Raw genomic sequence first — 19,799 nt, forward strand, 5'->3', positions numbered from 1 at the left:
GTGAGTCAATGATGGCAGAATGTTCATTTTGGGCCAAATTAAGCCATTAAGTGTTATTTCAAACACTACAGGCAACCCAGAACACCTTAGCAACACCTTAAATGCTCTGGCAACCATCCACAACAATCTAGCATTGTGGAAGAGTTTTACTGCAGCAAGCATCACTCACATATGTGACCCTGGACCACAAAACTTAAGTCCACAAAGTCTTAAGTCGCTGGGGTATATTTGTAGCAATAGCCAAAAATACATTGTATGGGTCAAAATTACTGATTTTTCTTTTATGCCAAAATCATTAGGTTATTAAGTAAAGATCATGTTCCATGACGATATTTTTTAAATGTCCTACTGTAAATATATTAAAACTTAATTTTTGATTAGTAATATGCATTGAACTTCATTTGGACAACTTTACTTCTGAAAATCTAGTTGGATGTGTATTTTCAAGTTGAAGAACTGGAATCAAGTATTCACTTCACATTTGTACAGCAGTTGACTGGACTGATCTTCAGCAGCTTGGCTATTGACAGAAATATGAGGAAGAACCTGATATCGTCTTATCCACTTTCCCCATACAGAGCACCAATTGATCTGTGTCAGAAAGACTACAGCATCTCCATAAAAGCTTTTCAGGAGCTGAGCCAAACATGCATATGAATATCCTAAAGTGTTAACAATGAAGGCCTTTAAAGGCTTCCTTTAAGTTTAAAGTAAACAAACCTTGGAGAGAACTAAGACTGCCAGGATACAAATTTACTTTGAGAATAGGCCATGACCACTTAGCTGGAGCCTTTGTGGGGAGATCAGTCATTATTAATGAAAGCAAAAATGCTGACAATGTAAAACCAGCCAAGAGATTTTTGCAGATGCAACATATTTGAACCGGTGTAAGAATCAATTATCAGGGCTCTTTGTGGAACTGTTTTAGGTTTCATCAGTGTTGTAACAATAGTCCTAAAAACGGCAAGAAATGGTTTAATACTAGCTAAAAACGTCAAGGTCAAATCTGATTGGCTGGCTGTCAAGCACCACTGTTAAGGCGCAAAGGTTTTATCCATACTGGAAACAAACTTCTGTTTCAAGTTGCCATAGAGAAACACCAAGCACCATATAGAGAGGCATGTTGTTTCACCAGAAGGTCAAGTTGAAATTTTGATTAACCTTAATGAGAAACATGAATGAATCGAAACCTATATGGATGAATCGTTGACAATAAGATCAATAACATGCATGTACAAAACAGATAGATGCAGACTTTAAATATGCAAGTAAATCCCCTAAATTATCATTCAGTGTGTGTACAGAAAGCAGGAGGCATGTTCTTAAATTGCAATGGTTGACATAATGATAACCATTACAATGTTTTAACATTCTAGGGCTATTTATGACTAAAGTAATAGTAGCAACCAGTGCAGAGACAGTGATAGCAACGGTGGAGAGACAGTTTCAAAATTTATGTCAAGACTTATGTGATTTTCTAGCACCATATTTACATTAAGTATACACATGGCCATAGAAGCAATTAAGCAAGAAAGGTAACACTTTAGTTCACGGACCAGTTCTCACTATTAACTAGTTGCTTATTAGCATGTATATTATAGCATAATTTGCTATTTATTAGTACATATACATATTCTACATGCCTACCCAATACATAAACTTAACTAATACCTTACTAACTATTAATAAGCAGTAATTAGGAGTTAATTGAGGGAAAAGTCGTAGTTAATAGTTAGTAAATAGTGAGAATAGGAGCTTAAAATAAAGTGTGACCACAAGAAATCCCTGAGCACACCTGTTATATCCATCCCACTGTCATGAGAAACCTTAACTATTTTTTTATTAATTTGTTATTAAAATGTTTGATTTTTATAAAAAATAAAATAATAAGCACGACGATACACCCCTAACCCTTAAATCCTAATCATAACTGTCACTGGGGTGTAAGCAGATCGTATGAAAATGTAAATGAGATTGTATAAATACATATGAATTAGCCACCAAAATTGCAATAAATAAATAAATAGTTACAAATTTACATGGTATTGTGTTGGACATCTGTAAAATAATGTGTACTTAACTTTCGGACAGATGACAATTTTGACCACACTTAATTTCGTTGCTATTTTCTGTACAACAATTTGAACGTGGTGTATCATCGATTTCAGATTCATTACCTGGCCAGAATAACACCAATATGTACTAGAGTATTGTGAAAAGCAATAAAAGGTACAAGTAAAGTTTCCATTGAAGGTTCTTTTTTCCCTTCATTTTGATTTCATTCAGTCAACACAGAATTGCGTTTTGTAGAAATATTTATTGCAGAGGAGGTATTTTTTATGTACATGCTATCACAATATTACACAATATAAATCTACCAAATATATCCATATGTGTATGCTATAAGCTTGTCATAGAGCATTTAATATAACAAGCACATAATACAGAGGGTAGGGTACAGTTTGACAAACTATACAACTTGTAACAGTCCAATAAAGATCAAAGATTCTTTTTTAAGTTATATCAAGGGCAGTGAAACATCAGTCTTACTAATTTCTCATTATCATGCAGAAGCAACGAGAGTTAGAGCTAAGACAATACCGCGTTAAGTAGTAGGAGTGTCCCCCCAACACGTGACAGTGGTGGGACACGCGTGGGGCCCAAGTAAACGAGCTAAATAACCAAAATCAAGTCATAAATAGATAAATAATCACTTCTGTAAACTCCAAAAACTGAACTAAACATTGCACTAAGACAATGTAATAGGCAAGGTTACCATTAACATTAACAGGTCATGAGTTGAGTGCTTACATCATACTACATAGAGATCAACTGAGGACCTGCAGATGGGTAAAACTCGAAAACTAGAGGGATGCACTATGATACAACAACCATTCCCAGAAACATTCTCTATGTAACAAAGTTGGTCAATTTTACACATCCATCTAGGCATACATTAAGAACAGAATCTGGAAAGTCGTCTGTTCTCACAAGAGCATGAGATGACTAGACAGTTAAGGAGCAGTTGAACTATAGGTTGCTGAAAGTTCCCTTTAGTGTGCCTAGAAATCCATGAGCACGTATCCTGATGAGAATAGTAGAAATTTTGGCTTATAAATTATCAGCAGATTACATAAATCTGGGAAAGTGGTGATTCTCTCTCGGTTACTGCTTTGTAGTCAATACTACCTGGGTCATTCCTACTTGGCAATACATTTTGTATAACATTTACAGTGTTGAAAGATGGAAATCCTATAAGTTGTTTTTCTTTCAATTCAGTATCACAATTAAACTAACATGGAGTGAATTTCAATTATTGATGATGTCCCCAGATAATATGTGCTTCTACACTGAAAAAAAGAAGAAGCTAAAAATAGTAACATCTAAATGAACTGGTTTGGTTAATTAACTGGTAATGAATTTATAGGTCAAATTCAATGTCACTTCTGTAATGTCTCTAAAAGCCAGGTCATCATTGCCAGTGAGTATTAGCAATAAACCTCATGAATGATCTGTGATGTTTTGTGGCATTAATTGGTTTATCACACATTACAATATTTCAAAATTATTTCTCTTCTGTTCATTTTAATTCCACTGAGCAAATAATCAAGATATAATTAATTAAATTTTAGTCATAATTGATCATGTCAAGCTTTATGCCCAGTTCAGACTACACGATTTTAGCCCGATTTTGCCACGATTTGCTTGCTTTGTCGTGGGGATTCGTAAACGACAATGGGCGTCGGGACGCAAGATTCCATCGTTTCAGCTCGTGTAGAGGACGACAATCGATTCCGCGTCTGCAATGCTTCACGACATCACGACAGAAAGACTAGCATGTTAAATTTTTTTCCCGTCGTCCACGACGAGTTCTGTCACATTGGTGACGTTGACCAATAGCAGCACAGAAGCTCTTTCATACACAGGTTTCAAACATGGCGAAACGAAAGAGAGATGATGGTGCTGCTAGGTGTAATTATGAGATGGAGGAAAGGTTCGTGGGGCTATGGCAACAGTACTCCTGCCTGTATGATGTGTCATCGAGGGACTACCATGACAGAACAAAGAAAGAAAAAAAAAATCGTGTAATCTGACACAGTGATTATCGTGACCGACAAAAATATAGTGTAGTCTGAACCCGGTATTACCAGAGCATATTTCTGAAAGTCTGGTGAAAGAAAGAAAAAAAAAGTACTGCCGAACAGGAATGACCAACCTATGTAAATATTAGCATGGAAAGATACTTTTAGGTTTATAAGTTAAATTGTGACTAGAGGTCATTGATAAATTTACCCCACTGTGGAGAAACAGGAGTGTGACATCATTTGATTTCAAACAAATGCCAAGAATTATATATTTAGGTACATTTTTTAACCTCTTTGGTAGCTATAACATATATACATGGTATAACCATTTATTCTGTATTCTTGCTAATTCATATTGTGCACATACAAAACACAAGAATCTGTCAATACATTTAAAAACCATTTAGCTACTGTAAGATTGGGTCAAAATAGTTTGCAATCGCAATATGTCGACATTTATACGAACATTTCATAACTAAGCATCAACCTGTACAACAGTTCATGCCTCATGTGTTGTGACACCATTACCTTGACATCATTACAGATTACCAATGACCATGTGCTGAAAAGGCATACAAGATATGTTAACATTCCAACAGTAATTTAGATACATTGTTGAATTCACATCAGCGATCACTGGGGATGTTTTTAGAATGTTCTTCTAAGAAATCGATACATTTTCCAAAAAAAAATCAATACGGTAAGAGCAAGACTTTATTTGTAAACTGATGTAATACATATTAAAGAAATTGAGGCTTGGGTTAGAATTTGATATGAGATAGACTGGAATTTTATTTCATATATTGTCATGAGTGTTCTAATTGTAAAAGACAAAAAAGGAAAGACATTAGAGGCATGATTGTGCCCTACGCTGAGAGAAACAATATCTATGGTCCCATGAACTGAGTAGTGAACTTTTTTTTCATAGCGTACCCCATTCAAAAAGCATTTACAATTTTGCAACATTACTAATATATAAACTAAACTTCATTTATTTTCAAAAAATAAGATGCTGATTTTCATCAAGTGTTTCAATAAGTATTTGTAACATGGGCTATGACAAAGGTTTCACATCTCCCAATACAAAGTAAGACTGGTACAGGACTATTTAAATAGGCACATTCAGGATAATATATCAGCACATTTGGAAGCATTGGAAATGTTTAATTTTTTCTAGCTTTTTTTTTCTAGTCAAGATAACTAAAAAAATGTTGCAGATGTGCACATATGATCGCAGAACGGCATAAAACAGCAAGGCCAAACAACAAACAAGGGCAAATATGAATGGAGTTCTGTCCAGTTTGCATCTGTCTCTCTAAGCATGTTCTTTACTAAAGTGCTACAAGCTAATTTTCTAGCAGCCGCATTAATTCGGCTCACTGTACAAATGCTGTGTCTCTATTATGCTGTTGAGGTTTGAGTTCTTAGATTTATTGGATTTTACCTCTATCTTTGGCAAATATTCATTTTTACTCAAACCAGATGATAATGTGTGAAACAAACGAAAACAAGGAAATGGATCAGGCTTACTCCATGACACTTCATGCATGGTCCACACCTTCCTATGTAACAAGAACTTGTACAATCTTTTGTGGAAGCCACAGTCAAGGAGAGGCTACAGATGCAGCTGTTCTGAGAGTTCAAATGTTAATGAGGATACATGTGGTGAGCATAGGCATCTTGTTTACATTGCACATAAAGAGTTGCATAATTGTAAACTACCATTTCTATTTAAAGGTTCAACCAATACTTTAAAATCTGGAATGCCTGGTGAGTTGTTGCATTTTTGTTTTTGTGTGTGTGTTTTTTTTTCAGGGTTTTCTTCCTTTTATTCCAAAAAACACAAAGGGAAAACAAAAGGTTGAAGAGAAAGGCAGCTTGTGCAACATGTTGATTTTCTTCTCCAAATCACCATAAATGCTATTAAAGTTTTTATTCCATGGTGTATTTATGAAAGAAAAAGCACATATAATGAGGACTAACTAATGGTTCAATCAGGTAAAGTGTCATGCTTTTTTTGTTGATCCTTGGTCATCAAAGTCCCAAGGGCAGACATCTGACGTTTTAACACCACTAGTAACTCTGCCTTTGGAATTCGAACTTTTCTGTTTGCCAGTGGATGAACTGGTGCTCCGGTTGACTTCTTTACTAGTTGCAGCATCTTCAAAATCCCAAGGGCATACCTCTGCTTGCTTGATTTTTGCTAATGCAACATTTGGGCTTTTTTGTTTTTCCATTGAGACAATTTCTTGACTACTATCAGCATCCCATGGATAAACCTCAGCCAGTTTAGGCTGGCTGATAGGTCTATCTTTCGTTTTTCCAGAGGTTAACTTGTCTTTTGCATTTGATTTCATTTTGTCTTCATCAGGACCCTTTGCGTTCTCTCTTTCCATCTCTGATATTCTGACAGGAGAAGTTCCCTTCTTTATAGCACGGGTCTCCTTTGTTTTAGAAACCTGAGAAGAACAAGGGTTTTTTTCAGAGACGGGACCTGACACAGTCTCAACGTCCCATGGACACACTTCTGCTTTAAAGGGTGGCTGTAGTGTGCTGCCTGTGGATTTAGTAGGCTCGGAGAAAACACTCTTTGCTTTACCCTCTGTGGGCGTTGTATCCTTGCCCTTGACTTCAGTAGGCGAGGAGCTTATTTTCCCTTTGATCTCAGTTGGCGTGGTGTCCTTTCGTGGTCTGCTCTGATCAGGGGAGCAACCCGAGTCCTTTGGCTTGCTCGACACTTCCTCAAAGTCCCAAGGACAGACCTCAGTTTTGAGAACCTTGGCAACCTCTCCAGATGCCTGGGGTTTGTACATGGCAGGCTTACTACTGGAGTGAGGTTTTGGCCCCACTGCCTGACCATGGTCCTCATTTCCTTCCTCCCACAGACATATGTCTGCTCTATCAGCAGCTTTCTGGGTTGGACGTCTGACCACGGAGGGTGACTGCTCTGTGCCTTTCTGCTTTTGCTGTTGCGACTTTGTCGCCTTGTTGCTACTTCCATGGACTGTAGTGGTCTGCTCGGGGGCAATAGACACATGTTTCTGGACCTTGTTTTCGGAGGGAGTCGGCAAGTCCTCCACTTCCCAAGGGCACACCTCTGAGAGGTCATACAGGTCTGTCCCCTTGGCTGTTTCTGAGCAAATTGAGGGCTGGCTTCCGCTCATCTGTGGCTTCATTATACCAGTTTTGGCAGCTGTCTGCTTATACTCCACTGACTGACTGACAATCATCTTTGGATAACCCTCCTTTTCTTCAGCTTCAGCTGGGGTCTTGGCATCCTTGTTCTTTTGATTGGCTTTCTTTGTTGGATCCTCCGCTGCTTGGGCCTTTCCTGTTAGACCAAGAGTTTTCTCTTTGGCACTGGCAATGACGCTTAGAGATTTCTGCAGCATGGATGTTCTAGGATGAACAGGTTTCTTATCAGCTGTCAGGTTGTGAGCGCTGGCTGACTTACACACCAGGGGAACGGACTCTGTTGACTCACTGGCTGCATCAATCTTCTCTGAGGACTTTTTGACCAGCTTCTTGCCCATTAGGGTTTCGAGAAGGGAGCCTTCTGTGTTTGTGACTTCCATCTTGTCAGTTACTGAACTGCTGGAATCCTCACTGTGGTCCCGAACATGGTCATAACTGCTGTGGGACTTTTTAAGGGAGAAAACTTTGTTCTTCAAGGATTCATCTTTGGCAGGCTTAACAGAATGTGTGGGTTCAAAAGGGTTCTTTCTCAGGACACAGATGCTGTTGCGGTTACTCCCATGTTCACCCAGGTCCTTGTCCTCACGGCTACACTGGCGGCCCATTGTCTCTGGAATCTCAGTGATGCGGCGCATGAGGGAGCGACCTAGGCCCTTTTTGGAGCTGCGCTTCTTCTGCAGGTGAGGATTGTTGGCCAGCATCTTTTTCCTCTTATAAATCTCCAGCTGGGAGTAGAGTTTCTTCAGCTCTTCCTGTGGATTTGAAGACAAAATGGGCCATTAACTCACAACATATGCCTAGATGTAGAAGCATAAAAATGAAATGATTCTAGTTACAGTGAAGCAGACGCTCTATTGCACAGAAAGCATGCAGAACTAGTCATTATATGCAACTACAGACAGTGCCTCAAAGACGTTAGACCAAACCAACATGCTGTTTTACACTAATTAGAGACAGGACAGTCTGGGACGGTGTCAAATACGAAAATTTCATGTTTTATTGTTAGGTCTGAAAGAGCCTCTGAAGAACATCAAAGCATTTCGTACAGCTGTGTCATCAACGACAATTATACCAAGAGCAGAACTTTATCCCATTAGCAAAATGCCCTTTCTATGAACAAAATTTGAGTCTTTGGTGAGAGACTTCTTCAGCTCTAACAAACAAACGAAAAACTCTGCTCACGTTGGTACGTTTTTCCCAAAGACTGTCGCAAGACCTTACGCCACAGCCATTAATAGAACTTAGCTGGCCCATTTCCTCTGGTGTCTGCAATAAAAAACTGCCATGGCTCAGTATGTTTGTCAGATATAGGACAAGGGGTCAAGAGATATTTGCAGATTATGAAATTTCAGTTAATTACTAAGGCAGGAGAGAGTCAAGGGGAAAAGAAAGCCTGAAAGAAATCAGGGCACCTACCCGAATATCCTCTGGGTCCAGACTGTGCTCACTCCAGGCGGACGTGATGCTGCTATTCAGGTATGACCCAGACCGGCCCATGTCCAATTCATCTTCATAGGCCTCTGTAGCAATGTCATCCCTTAGATGTGTACCCGCAAACAAGAACTGTGGGAAAGACATGAGTGTTTAAGAGATTCTGTAAACTTTGATTTTAGCCAACAAATGATTCAGAGGATGAAAGAGGATTGGTGGGTTTACCTTTGGCACAAGCAGTAACGCCAAAGTGACAGTCACTGTCAAGTGTGTATGAGCAAAGAATAGCATCAACATCCAGTCCGGGTGCAGTTCAGGGGCAAGAGTGAACCTGTGGATGGATTTACAGAAAAATTAATAATCATCTACACTTTTTACTTTTTTGGCGATAGGATGAACAAAATAAAAACCATTGCAGTACTATATTTTACAATTTTGCGTACTTCCTAAAACAATACAGTACAATACAATATAGCTATCTGGTATGTGTGCATTATGTGTGGCTCTGGTCGTATTCCATTATTCATTCTTCAATAACTGAACTTACTTTATATGAATGCATATAAAATTTAATAAACATATTGATATATTTTTCAATATATGGTATCATCAAAGTGGGTAATATAGTAATGTTACAACTTTTTCCAGCTTTGAAGCAGCATCCAATGCGACATGTTTTGCTCACTTTTCTCCCCCATAAACCTTGGTAGGTATCTACAGCATGCTTTTATCACACTTTTACACGCTACACTATGCAGATTCATTAATCATTGCACTCATTCTAAGAACCTATTCATTCAGAGCTTGAACCTGTGGGTGGATTTACAGAATCCAAATGAACAATCATCTACACTTTTTACTTTTTTTGGTGTTAGACTGAACAAAATAAAACCATTGCATGTTTATATGGTCACCTACTGCAACTACAAAAACAGGAAACCTACTAAGTGAGTGATTTAAGAGGCTAAACTGAACTTTGAGCCAGGTGCCTGGATTTGTGTACACAGCATACTGATTCCTGATCTCCAGAGCTAGGGAGTGAAGGTAGAATGGCATTTGCAAATGATACAAGCTATTATCAAACCTGCAGTCACACAGTGATGTTAGAGCATGTGCACAGCTCCAATACAGCAGGTTTATTTTAAGATTTATGCTGTGTTTATCTGTGCTTGGTCATATATATATATATTTTTTTTTTCTTCAGGTTTATCTGTGCTGACCTGCTGGGAGACTGTGTTCACCTTCACCATGTTTGCAGTGAGGTTTGCAGCTCTGTTGCTTCCAGCTCTTTTAATCTGGTTGGAAATTGACGGCCCCTCTGAGATGACAGATGCACTGCTGCATGGAATAGCGTGGACATGTCTATTTGAATGCAGAAAATAAGGTTTCCTCATATTGTTGTTACATCACCTTCTGAAATTTCTGAGGTAAGCTAGAAAGGACCTGTGTATGCTGAAAACACTGGCTGCCACAATGCATTAATTACTGTTTATGATGAAAGGACATGGGTGCTGTTACACCAAAATACAGATAGTTAAGTAACACTATCCCATGGCTCTGTACTGTGATTAATTACTGTAGAAACAGTGGAGAAAGCAGCAAGCGATGCAGCACTTCTAAAAATCACATGCCCTGCCTTTGAAGTCAACTGCCTTTATCTTGTGTCCCTGCCTGAATGAGTGCCTCATTACTGCTGAAGTTATTCATATGCTCCACAACCCTAAACCAACTCTTTAGAAGGCAGTGTCAGTCCATCGGGCAGGGGAAGCTGAGCTTCCTCAAAAATACATTTAAAATTAACATAAGAACTAAAAAGCGATAAAATTGTTCAAATAGCACAGGGGGGTTTAACCACTGCCCAATGCAAGAGCAGATAGCTTAATCAAAAATTTAAACAGTAAACTGACCAATCAGAATGAATATTCAAATGATGTCAAACCATTGGTTTCTGTCAAAAGTAGGCATGGGCCGGTATGAGATTCTGTCGGTATGATAACCTTAGATAAAAATATCACGGTTTCACGGTATCACGGTATTGCGATTACAGCTCTAAAATATGTTATTTTTAAATATTTGGGAAAAAAAAATAAAAAATTTCCACTGAACACATTTTATTTTTAAGAAACATATAGAACATTTTGGAACAGTAAACATGTCAGGCTAAATAATTAGAATAAATAATTAAATTCTTCTTAATTAAATGCAGTCACTTAAGTGAGCCTAAACCTGCAGCTCAACAATAATCAGAACATAAATAAATTATTTTCTGTAAAAAAAAAATCCCTATAAATGAATAAAATGCAGTCACTTAAGTGAGTCTAAACCTGCAGCTCAGTAATCAAAATATAATCAAAACATAATTTCTGTAAAAAATAAAATAAAAAAATTAATAAAAAATGCATGCATAAACCTGCAGCTCAACAAGGTTTTTGGAGACATGCCCGCATCATTCAGTCCAAGTTATGATGCAGGAATGTTCACCTTTCCCGGATTAAGTTTGGAGCTATTGTTTGGAGCGGTGAGGTACGAGAATGTGTGCACATACACACATAAGGAAAGAGAGAGTGAGAGTGTCACACACACACACACGGTCTCTCCATACAACAGTTTGTTTTTTGTTTTTTAAATGTCGTGATTTTGAGCAGATGTAAATAATGGCAGGGGGCTTAAAAGGATAGGCATGATAACATGGTTAGTCTACGTTACCCGAAAAATTCCCATACGACAGACTTCGTCTTTTTCGACGGGGGAAAAAGTTCCATGGATTCATCTCCTTCGGCCATCCTACACACAGGTGACTCCGCTCGCACCAACCGGAGGGGGAGGGGTCGTGTGACTCGTTATGCTCTTCGCTGCACACAACTGAGGGAGTCCTGCACTTTCCGTCTTTGACGACACGTAAAAAAACTGCGCATAACGCAGGAACGGTATAACGGAAAATTTTAGTGGTTTTGAAACCGTGACTTTTCCAAACCGCGGTATACCTTGAAACCGGTTATTGTCCCATGCCTAGTCAAAAGTGTGCCGGAAATGGCAAAAGCGATAAGAATAAATGCTAACACTTTAGCATAGAGACCAATTCTTACTATTCTTACTAAACTAGTTGTTTATTAGCAAGTCTGTTATTAACATATTGGCTGCTTATTAGTACTTATAAAGCACATATTCTGCATCACCATATTCTCCATCCCTAATCCTACCCAATACCTAAACTTAACAACTACCTTACTAACTATTAATAAGAAGCAATTGAGGCAAAAATTTATGGTTTGTCAATGGTGAGAATTGGACCTTAAAATAGTGTGACTGAATAAATGAGAAAAAAAGCTTTTCAAACCAGTAAGCTAGTTTATCATTTTAGTGAAATATTGCAACAGGTGAAGAGAGACTGTGTATTTTGCCAAGTATCCAAATTAGTTCTGATTATTAAAGGATCTTAAAGCAAATGAACGAATACTATTTCATCAAAGCTTGAAGAAATCCTAACCTCTGAATTATTGAAATGATTCCTCGGAGGATTTTCCATTTAATGAAACAGATTGATGGTTCTTAAGACCCAATGATCCCGTCATAGTGGTTAACATTCAATTAAAGAGGAAGATTTTTAAAGAATAGCAACCTATATTTAGATCTGTTCTTCACATAAACCACATGACTTGGAATAAAGAGCACAAGTCACTGTATCCTTTTGATTCTTTCATTGTAATTGCACGGAAAAGAGCGACCAGTGAGTTATTATTAGGGGTGTGCAGCGAAGACGACGATAACTGTATCTGTTGCAAGTTATTTGTATCTTTTAATGTGGGTGGGGCTTAAAATTAAGAAGTTTGAGAAGAAGGAGAAAGTCCTTGGTGGCAGTCACTCACCTTAAAATGTGGAATATGGCAGAGAGGATGAGCTCATTGTGCACTGCGATGGCCATGTAGCGTGGCTCATGAAACGCTGAGGGGACGGTCCTCACCGCATAACACAGATACACACCCCACAGGAGGAACAGGAACTCAGCTGTTTGAGAGAGGTAGTATAGAGTTAATACTCAACTGACTAGTAGCTGGGACCTACCAGTTCCCAGATCAACCTGAGAATGATGTGGCTGTCAAAACCTTCCTGTTACAAACCAATATAGCGCTAGATTGAAAATACTAGAATGATAGAGAAAAAGACATTCAATAAATGCAATAAACGCCATCTAGATTGCTTGTATTCTCTGGACGGCTCTTGACAGACAATTGCAAATGAAGCTGTGGAAGGCAGTCCAAAGTTTTATAGTTCCCCATCCCCTATTGGCACATCCTATACAATGTCAGCCAGTCAGCTGGCCTGACATCAATAAACGTGTTCCCCAGTGAAAATCTGTCATCATCAATGTGACGCTTACTGGTCCAGGTGTTAGATTGGGCACTTTCCAATCTGCCATGCTCGAGGATAAGACATCAGGATAAACATTTGTGCTGAATTCGATTCGTCACAGCCCCGACTGATGCTTCCTGTGAGATTCACTATGTGTCTGCAATTAGTGCCAAGGCAGCCTTGATTCATCACTTTCTTGGCTTGTATTACGAACATGATGACCTGTATTGGTCTACCGCGCTTGTTATGTTTAGATTAGCATACTCTACACTTACAATGTATGCAGTAAAGAGTATGTACACTGTGCAGATAGTGTGTAATTTATATATATTTTTTGTATGCAAAGCATACCTCAATGACATATGACATTTGTCAAATTGAGTAGTATGCACAGCAGAGTGCACTGTATGGAATATTGTATCCCATAATGCAATGCTTTTGACTTTGCCTTCTATTTACAATACCTACTCCATACAAATACGATAATAACAATGACAACAATAATAAAAAAAAGGCAGTAAGGTACTAGTATAATCTTGCTTGATTCATTATTTGTTTGGGCATTTTAACACAATGCAAAATAACTACTTTTGCATGTAGAATGTAGAATATTGATATTTAAAATATTTATCATAGCAACATGTAGACTGTTTCACTTACTCTTTTTTTTTAAAACATTGTCAGGACTCAATATCTTAGCTGTTTGGAACAAGAACAGATTAAAGTTAGTCATCACTTACTGACAAATTAAGCACTATTTAATTTAAAAAAATACATAAAAATAATACATTTTAGCAATTTTTCCAATTTTGTCATGAAAAGGCTTATTACAGACTTACAGAAATTCACTGAATAGCAACATAAAATAGCTGTCCTGCATGAAAAAGTACACACTTTTTAGCATACTTTTAAAAATATTACTTATTATGGAAATAATATACTTACTGAATGTCAATTGCAATTAAATTAAAACATATTGTAGTTTACATTTTTATTAAATGCAAGTAGCTGACCTTGAGTGTTTTTTTTTTGACCCACTTAAGTAGGATCTTTACATGTCTTTTCAAAATTACTTCTATTGTCTTTAAATTATGGTTCAAGTTTACTACTAAATGTACTGACATGCATTTATGGTACACAAAAATATACTTTAATATAATTTATTTTCAAAACTGTATGTCATGTATTTAAATATATTTGTAATTACACATGGTAATGTTGCAATTTAGTGCATTTAAAATAGATTAACTAAATGTAATACTGATAACAATATTGTTAAAAGTACTTATAGTATTTTTAAATGTACTTCTTTTTCATTTAAGCGCACTTCTTTTTGAAAAAAAATTTGAATATATGGACTACATTTACGGTGCTCTCGTGCTATTGCAATATACATTCACTTTCATTATATGGAAAAGAGCAGCGGGAACATTCTGCTAAATACTGTTTTTTTGTGTTCCAAGGAGGAAGGAAAGTCGTATAGGTTTAGAATGACATGCAGGTGAGTGAATGACCCATTCGTTTAATTTTTGTGTAAACTAATTCCTTTAAGCAGTGCCTTGAAGAGATTATTTGTATTTTCTTTCATTAAAAAAGTATCCATATTTGGGAGCATTTCATCCAGGCTGTTTGATTCCAATAGCAATTTATTCCAGCCTGTGCTCATTAAAATGCCAAATACTCATACAGGAAACTCTTAGGTAACAGATTCACTCACCCACAGCTATCATGTAGTCCCAGCGGTCCAGCAGACACATGCTGAACTGTAGCCCATCAGTAGTGAAGCCCACACTGATGAGAGCGAGATGTCTGTTTGGATTCTGACAAACAGCGGCGGTCCAGGCTATTGCGAACCATAACACAATCAGCAGGATGACACACAGAAGACGTATCACTCTCCAGCTGGTCATGTATGGGATCCGTTGGGCTGTACGTGACAGGAACACTTTGAGAACCCTGGAAAACAGTGACAACAACCATTGTATCATTATCACTTCCATATTCCATATTCCAATTATTTATTAATGTTCCTGTGGCTCAGTGGTAGAGCATTATGTTAGCAGCGCAATGGTCGTGGGTTCAATTGCCAGGGAACAAACATACTGATAAAAAAGGTATAGCCTGAGTGCACTGTAAGTCGCTTTTAAAGCGTCTGCTAAATGCATAAATTTAAAATTTTAATTTAAATATTGGAAATGACATGGGATTGGATCTGGAAAAGTGTCGATATTAGAATATTTTGTTAAAGTTTTAATAGAACCGAAAAATTACACTTGAATGTGCATTAAGAAATCAAAGGTCAACTTTGATTTCATTCGACATAATAATATATACATTCTTCTTTTTGGATGTGGACCAGTTTTTGATTTCAAAGTCTCTCTCATCATCAAACAAACTTATAAATGGCCATAGCGTACAGTCTTCTCATTATCACCGTTTGTCTTTATGTCACATTGATAAAGTGTCATCTATACCCCTTTAATGAGCGTCTAATAAAAAAATGATCTAAGCAATGTGCTAATTTTCACCCTAGTGAAGCATCATCCCATTTCTGTCCAGATCCGAACAGAAGTCATTCATTTCTGTTGCCTAAATACAAAAGCCGTGCACGTTCTGTGCAAGATTCTCCTTCATTCTAACCTACTGCAGGCTAGATCCTCAGAACCCGCCACACAGGCTGTCCACTGTTCATTTTCTATTTTTGTTGTCCAAACCATTCAGTAAATTGTAATACATTGTGGCCATTTTGGTCTAGGTACCTCCTGTTATTTGTTTTCTCACAACGATTTTAAGCAGGCATTTTGACATGTAGCTTAACGATGTAGTGAATCTTTTTAAAACGTACTTTACCCCTGATGAACTAGTCGTAGAACATACAGCTCTGACATTTTATAGGATGCTTACCTTAATTGGAAATTAGGGATAATATAAACTTTAACTGTGCTTAAAAGGGTTTCACAGCAGCTAAATCAGGAGAGGCTAATGCTGCAAGGTCACACAGGAAATTAAGTCTGTATAAGAGTAAGAAAAGTGCATTAGAGAGCCACTCTATGCTGACCTTCTTTTGAGCATCTAAAGTCTTTATTAAATAATAGTCTGTTTGAATCTGTACATTTTATGAAATATAATAGGGATAACAAAGTTAAAGTATAATGTTTGATGTGATGACTAAAATCAAAAGTTGATCACAATTCATCTAGGTGCCTCAAGTAACCTTGTAACAAATATTTAAAGGGGTCATATGATGGGATTTCAAGTTTTCCTTTCTCTTTGGAGTGTTACAAGCTGATTGTGCATAGATAAGATCCCTGAAGTTGCAAAGACTAAAGTCTCAAAACCAAATATTCTATTCTTTTGAGATATTCTTTATCAAAGTTAAGACTCTGCCACGCCCCCCTAAAACGGCTCGTTCTAACACGCCCCCACATATCTAGCTCACTATGTGAAAATATTTGAATAATGCCAAGCGTTTGAGAGAGGCGGGGCATAGAGGACTTACAATAATGTACAGTATTTGAAAAATAATGTGTTTTTTGAACATTAAAGCATGTCAACATATTCTGTTACACCAAATACACAAAATAATGATCTTTAAAAAAGCATCATATGACCCCTTTAAGTGTGATTACATTTAATATATTTAAGTGCAAATCAAATGTAATGTTTTGTGTACTGCATGTTAATTGCAATAAAATTTACATACATTATAGTTTTAATTTATAGGCAGTTACAGTAGAGGTTTTTTGATCCACTTATGACCTTATATGTATATTTATTAGTGCTAGGTAATGATTAATCTCGATTAATCACATCCAAAATAAAAGTTGTGTGTACATAATGTATGTGTGTGTACTGTGTATATTTAGTATGTATATATAAAGACATACACATACAGTATATATTTAGAAAATATTTACATGTATATATTTATATTCATATAATTTATATTATATTATATAAATATATTTTATATATAAACATGTTTTTCTTAAATGTATACATGCATGTGTGTGTATTTAAATATACATAATAAATATACAGAGTACACACACACACATATATTATGTACACATAAACTTTGTTTGGATGTGATTAATCGCGATTAATTGTTGCCCAGCACTAATATTTATATACAATTATTTCTATTGTTTTTGAAATATGATTAAAGTTTCTGTTTATTGTACTGACAAGAATTTAAGTAAAATATACTTTAATGCAATTTCTATTGAAACTTAGCTATATGTCATGTATTTAAATATAGATTTGCAATATGTAGAGCTGCACTATTATCGTAAAAAAAAATTCACAATATCGATTCAAACACCCACACGATCTATCACAGAGAGTGCAGGTATCATGTTTAGGTATGAAACAGCTTCACAAACAGTCTTTTAAACAACACAGTATCATTTCTGTCTTACAACATTCATATTATCACAGAAATACTAGGATTTAAGTATTTATAAGCGAGTCATTGAATCATTTATTCAAACATTTTTTAAATAATGTATTCAAATTAATTAAACGTTTTTTAAAGAGACTGCAGCAATTAATGTTTTGTTACAGCCTCTAGCAAATTACGTTATTTTGCATGGTTCAGAATCATAGGAGAATCGTGATTTCAAACATAAAAATCATGATTCTCAATTCATCCAGAATCGTGCAGCTCTACACACATGTAATGATGAAGTGGAAATGTAGTACATTTAAAATATGTTAACTTTAAAGGTCCCCTGAAATGCTTAGAAACACGCAGCGTTAAAATATAATTTTGGAATGACAAAATTACAATTAAGTACAAGCACATTCAATACAACTGAGGATACCTCATTTTCACAATTATATACAAAGTCATGCAGTTCAGAATTTTTAAATTGCATAATAGTGTTTGTAAAAAAAGTAAAGTTAGTTAAAAATATATTAGTTAAAAATATATTTTAGGAAAAAAAATTTTTTTTTATGAATAATATATAAAAATGCATAAAAATATATGCTCTCAATATATTTTTTATTTTGGTTTAGTAATGGTTAAAGCCCTTGAGGAACAGATGTAATCTAGCTGACTGTTTGGTCTCTGTAGCCCAGCCTTTGGCTCTCTCGCCCACCATCCAATCTGCTACCTGACACCCATCCAGCCTTATTGATTTTTTTCAGGGTTGATTCTGAAATGGCAAAGATCTCAGCAGGTTCCACCTCATCGGCCATATTAGGAAAGTGCAAGTTGTGACATTTAATAACATTGTGGTCTGTGAGTCATCCAGCGTGTGTGGGTGTGTTATTGTGTGTACAGGTGCACGCGTATTTGTGTGTGTGTTTGTTTGTTTGTTTGTCTGAAGCGGCTTATCTATTTCGCAGAGGCATCAATCTCAAAACTATCACGGACTGCAGTGTGTCATTCTCCGCTCACATAAGTCATTCTCAATATCTCATTCTAGCCATTCCTAGGATTAAGATTTGTATCAATCAAAATAATTCATTATAACTAAGACTGTGACCAAAATAACAACAACACTGCAAGTTCGACAGGTATCTGGACGAGTGACTCATCTTTTATAACGTAATAAACGTCGTACCTGTAGAGTTTGAGGGTGACCGTTCCATAGACAGTGGCAAATCCGAGCAGACGAACCCATCGCAGTAGTATACAGCGGAAAACACTCGGCTGGAAGTACAGAATCACCACCTAGAAGATAATTAATATGCATTTATTTTAATATCTGGATATCTGTTTATTCAGATAAGAGGATGTTTGATAGGAGACCCCTACTGTTTTGATGACCACAAGATGAAAAAGTAGTTTTATTTTATAAATTAAAAACCACTAGAAAAAGAGTAAGTAAGGGATAATATATAGTCTAGATGTTACCATAAAAGAAAGCCATAACGAAATAATCACAGTTTAATAAGCTGCGATAGAAGAAACTAGAAAATCAAATTAACTACATATACTCATTAATTAATCGCTATATATAATAATATTTGCTGAAAAAAGCCCTGTATATATGTACTTAATAAAAGCCCTGTATATAACAATGTCTGCAACCTTTTTGTGGCAAAAGAATATCTTCTCACTGTTTTTTAGCATCTCGCGCCATGATTACGCCATGAGCACATTATGTTCCATTTTGTTATGCTTCACCCAGCTGTCAAATTTCATTGCATTTTTTAAATTAAATTATTTTTTAACTGATTATACTAAAATAACATGAAATTTACACACATTAACTTACAAACAAACAAAAAATGACACACTTAAACATCTTTTTATTGTTGAATTCGTATAAGGAACTAATGGACAACTAACGTCCTATCAGCAGCTTTTTTCTCTCTCTCTCTCCTGAGGTCACCTGAAGGTGCATAAATCAGAAATTCACTTTTCATGTCTTTGCTCGTCACTCCATCCAGACTTGCATCAAGCCTTAAACCTATTACAAAATGCAAACAATCTCTATGATGTGTCAGTCAGGTGCGCTTTCATTGATCTTTCCATCCATCATCCTGATCTGTCATAGTTCTCCAAACAAACCCGTCAGATGCCAAGGAATCTAACTGAGAATTCCAGCACATCACCGCAGTTCCGTTGCATCCACAGAGAGAAAGAGAGAGAGAGAGAGAGGAAGAGAGAGAGAGAGAGACACTAAAGGTGAACTGTAATTGAAGCAGAATCTCACAGCTGTGCCGCCCCCTCTGTCCCCCCCGCGCTGGCCTCCGCTCAATCTCTCTATGTGCAAACAGTGA

The 19,799-nt window shown here is 36.7% G+C and overlaps 1 protein-coding gene across 2 annotated transcripts in view; it reads right to left on the bottom strand.

The window, feature by feature from the left end:
• Positions 1 to 5,115: 5,115 nt before the first annotated feature.
• Positions 5,116 to 19,799, bottom strand: part of gpr158a (G protein-coupled receptor 158a) — an 89,675-nt gene continuing 74,991 nt past the window's right edge. The window contains exons 6-12 of one of the 2 annotated variants that reach the window (XM_016514383.1): positions 18,635 to 18,744; positions 14,779 to 15,017; positions 12,578 to 12,716; positions 8,937 to 9,042; positions 8,697 to 8,843; positions 8,463 to 8,546; positions 5,116 to 8,032 (exon numbers count right to left, since the gene is read on the bottom strand). In XM_016514383.1, coding sequence (XP_016369869.1) covers positions 6,092 to 8,032; positions 8,463 to 8,546; positions 8,697 to 8,843; positions 8,937 to 9,042; positions 12,578 to 12,716; positions 14,779 to 15,017; positions 18,635 to 18,744 — 2,766 coding nt within the window. In that variant the 3' untranslated portion in view covers positions 5,116 to 6,091. The remainder of the gene's footprint in view (positions 8,033 to 8,462; positions 8,547 to 8,696; positions 8,844 to 8,936; positions 9,043 to 12,577; positions 12,717 to 14,778; positions 15,018 to 18,634; positions 18,745 to 19,799) is intronic. The other variant, XM_016514384.1, reaches the window with a different exon arrangement.

This window comes from Sinocyclocheilus rhinocerous, unplaced genomic scaffold (assembly GCF_001515625.1).
Source record: "Sinocyclocheilus rhinocerous isolate Xijiao unplaced genomic scaffold, SAMN03320098_v1.1 scaffold1588, whole genome shotgun sequence".
Taxonomy (NCBI): domain Eukaryota; kingdom Metazoa; phylum Chordata; class Actinopteri; order Cypriniformes; family Cyprinidae; genus Sinocyclocheilus; species Sinocyclocheilus rhinocerous.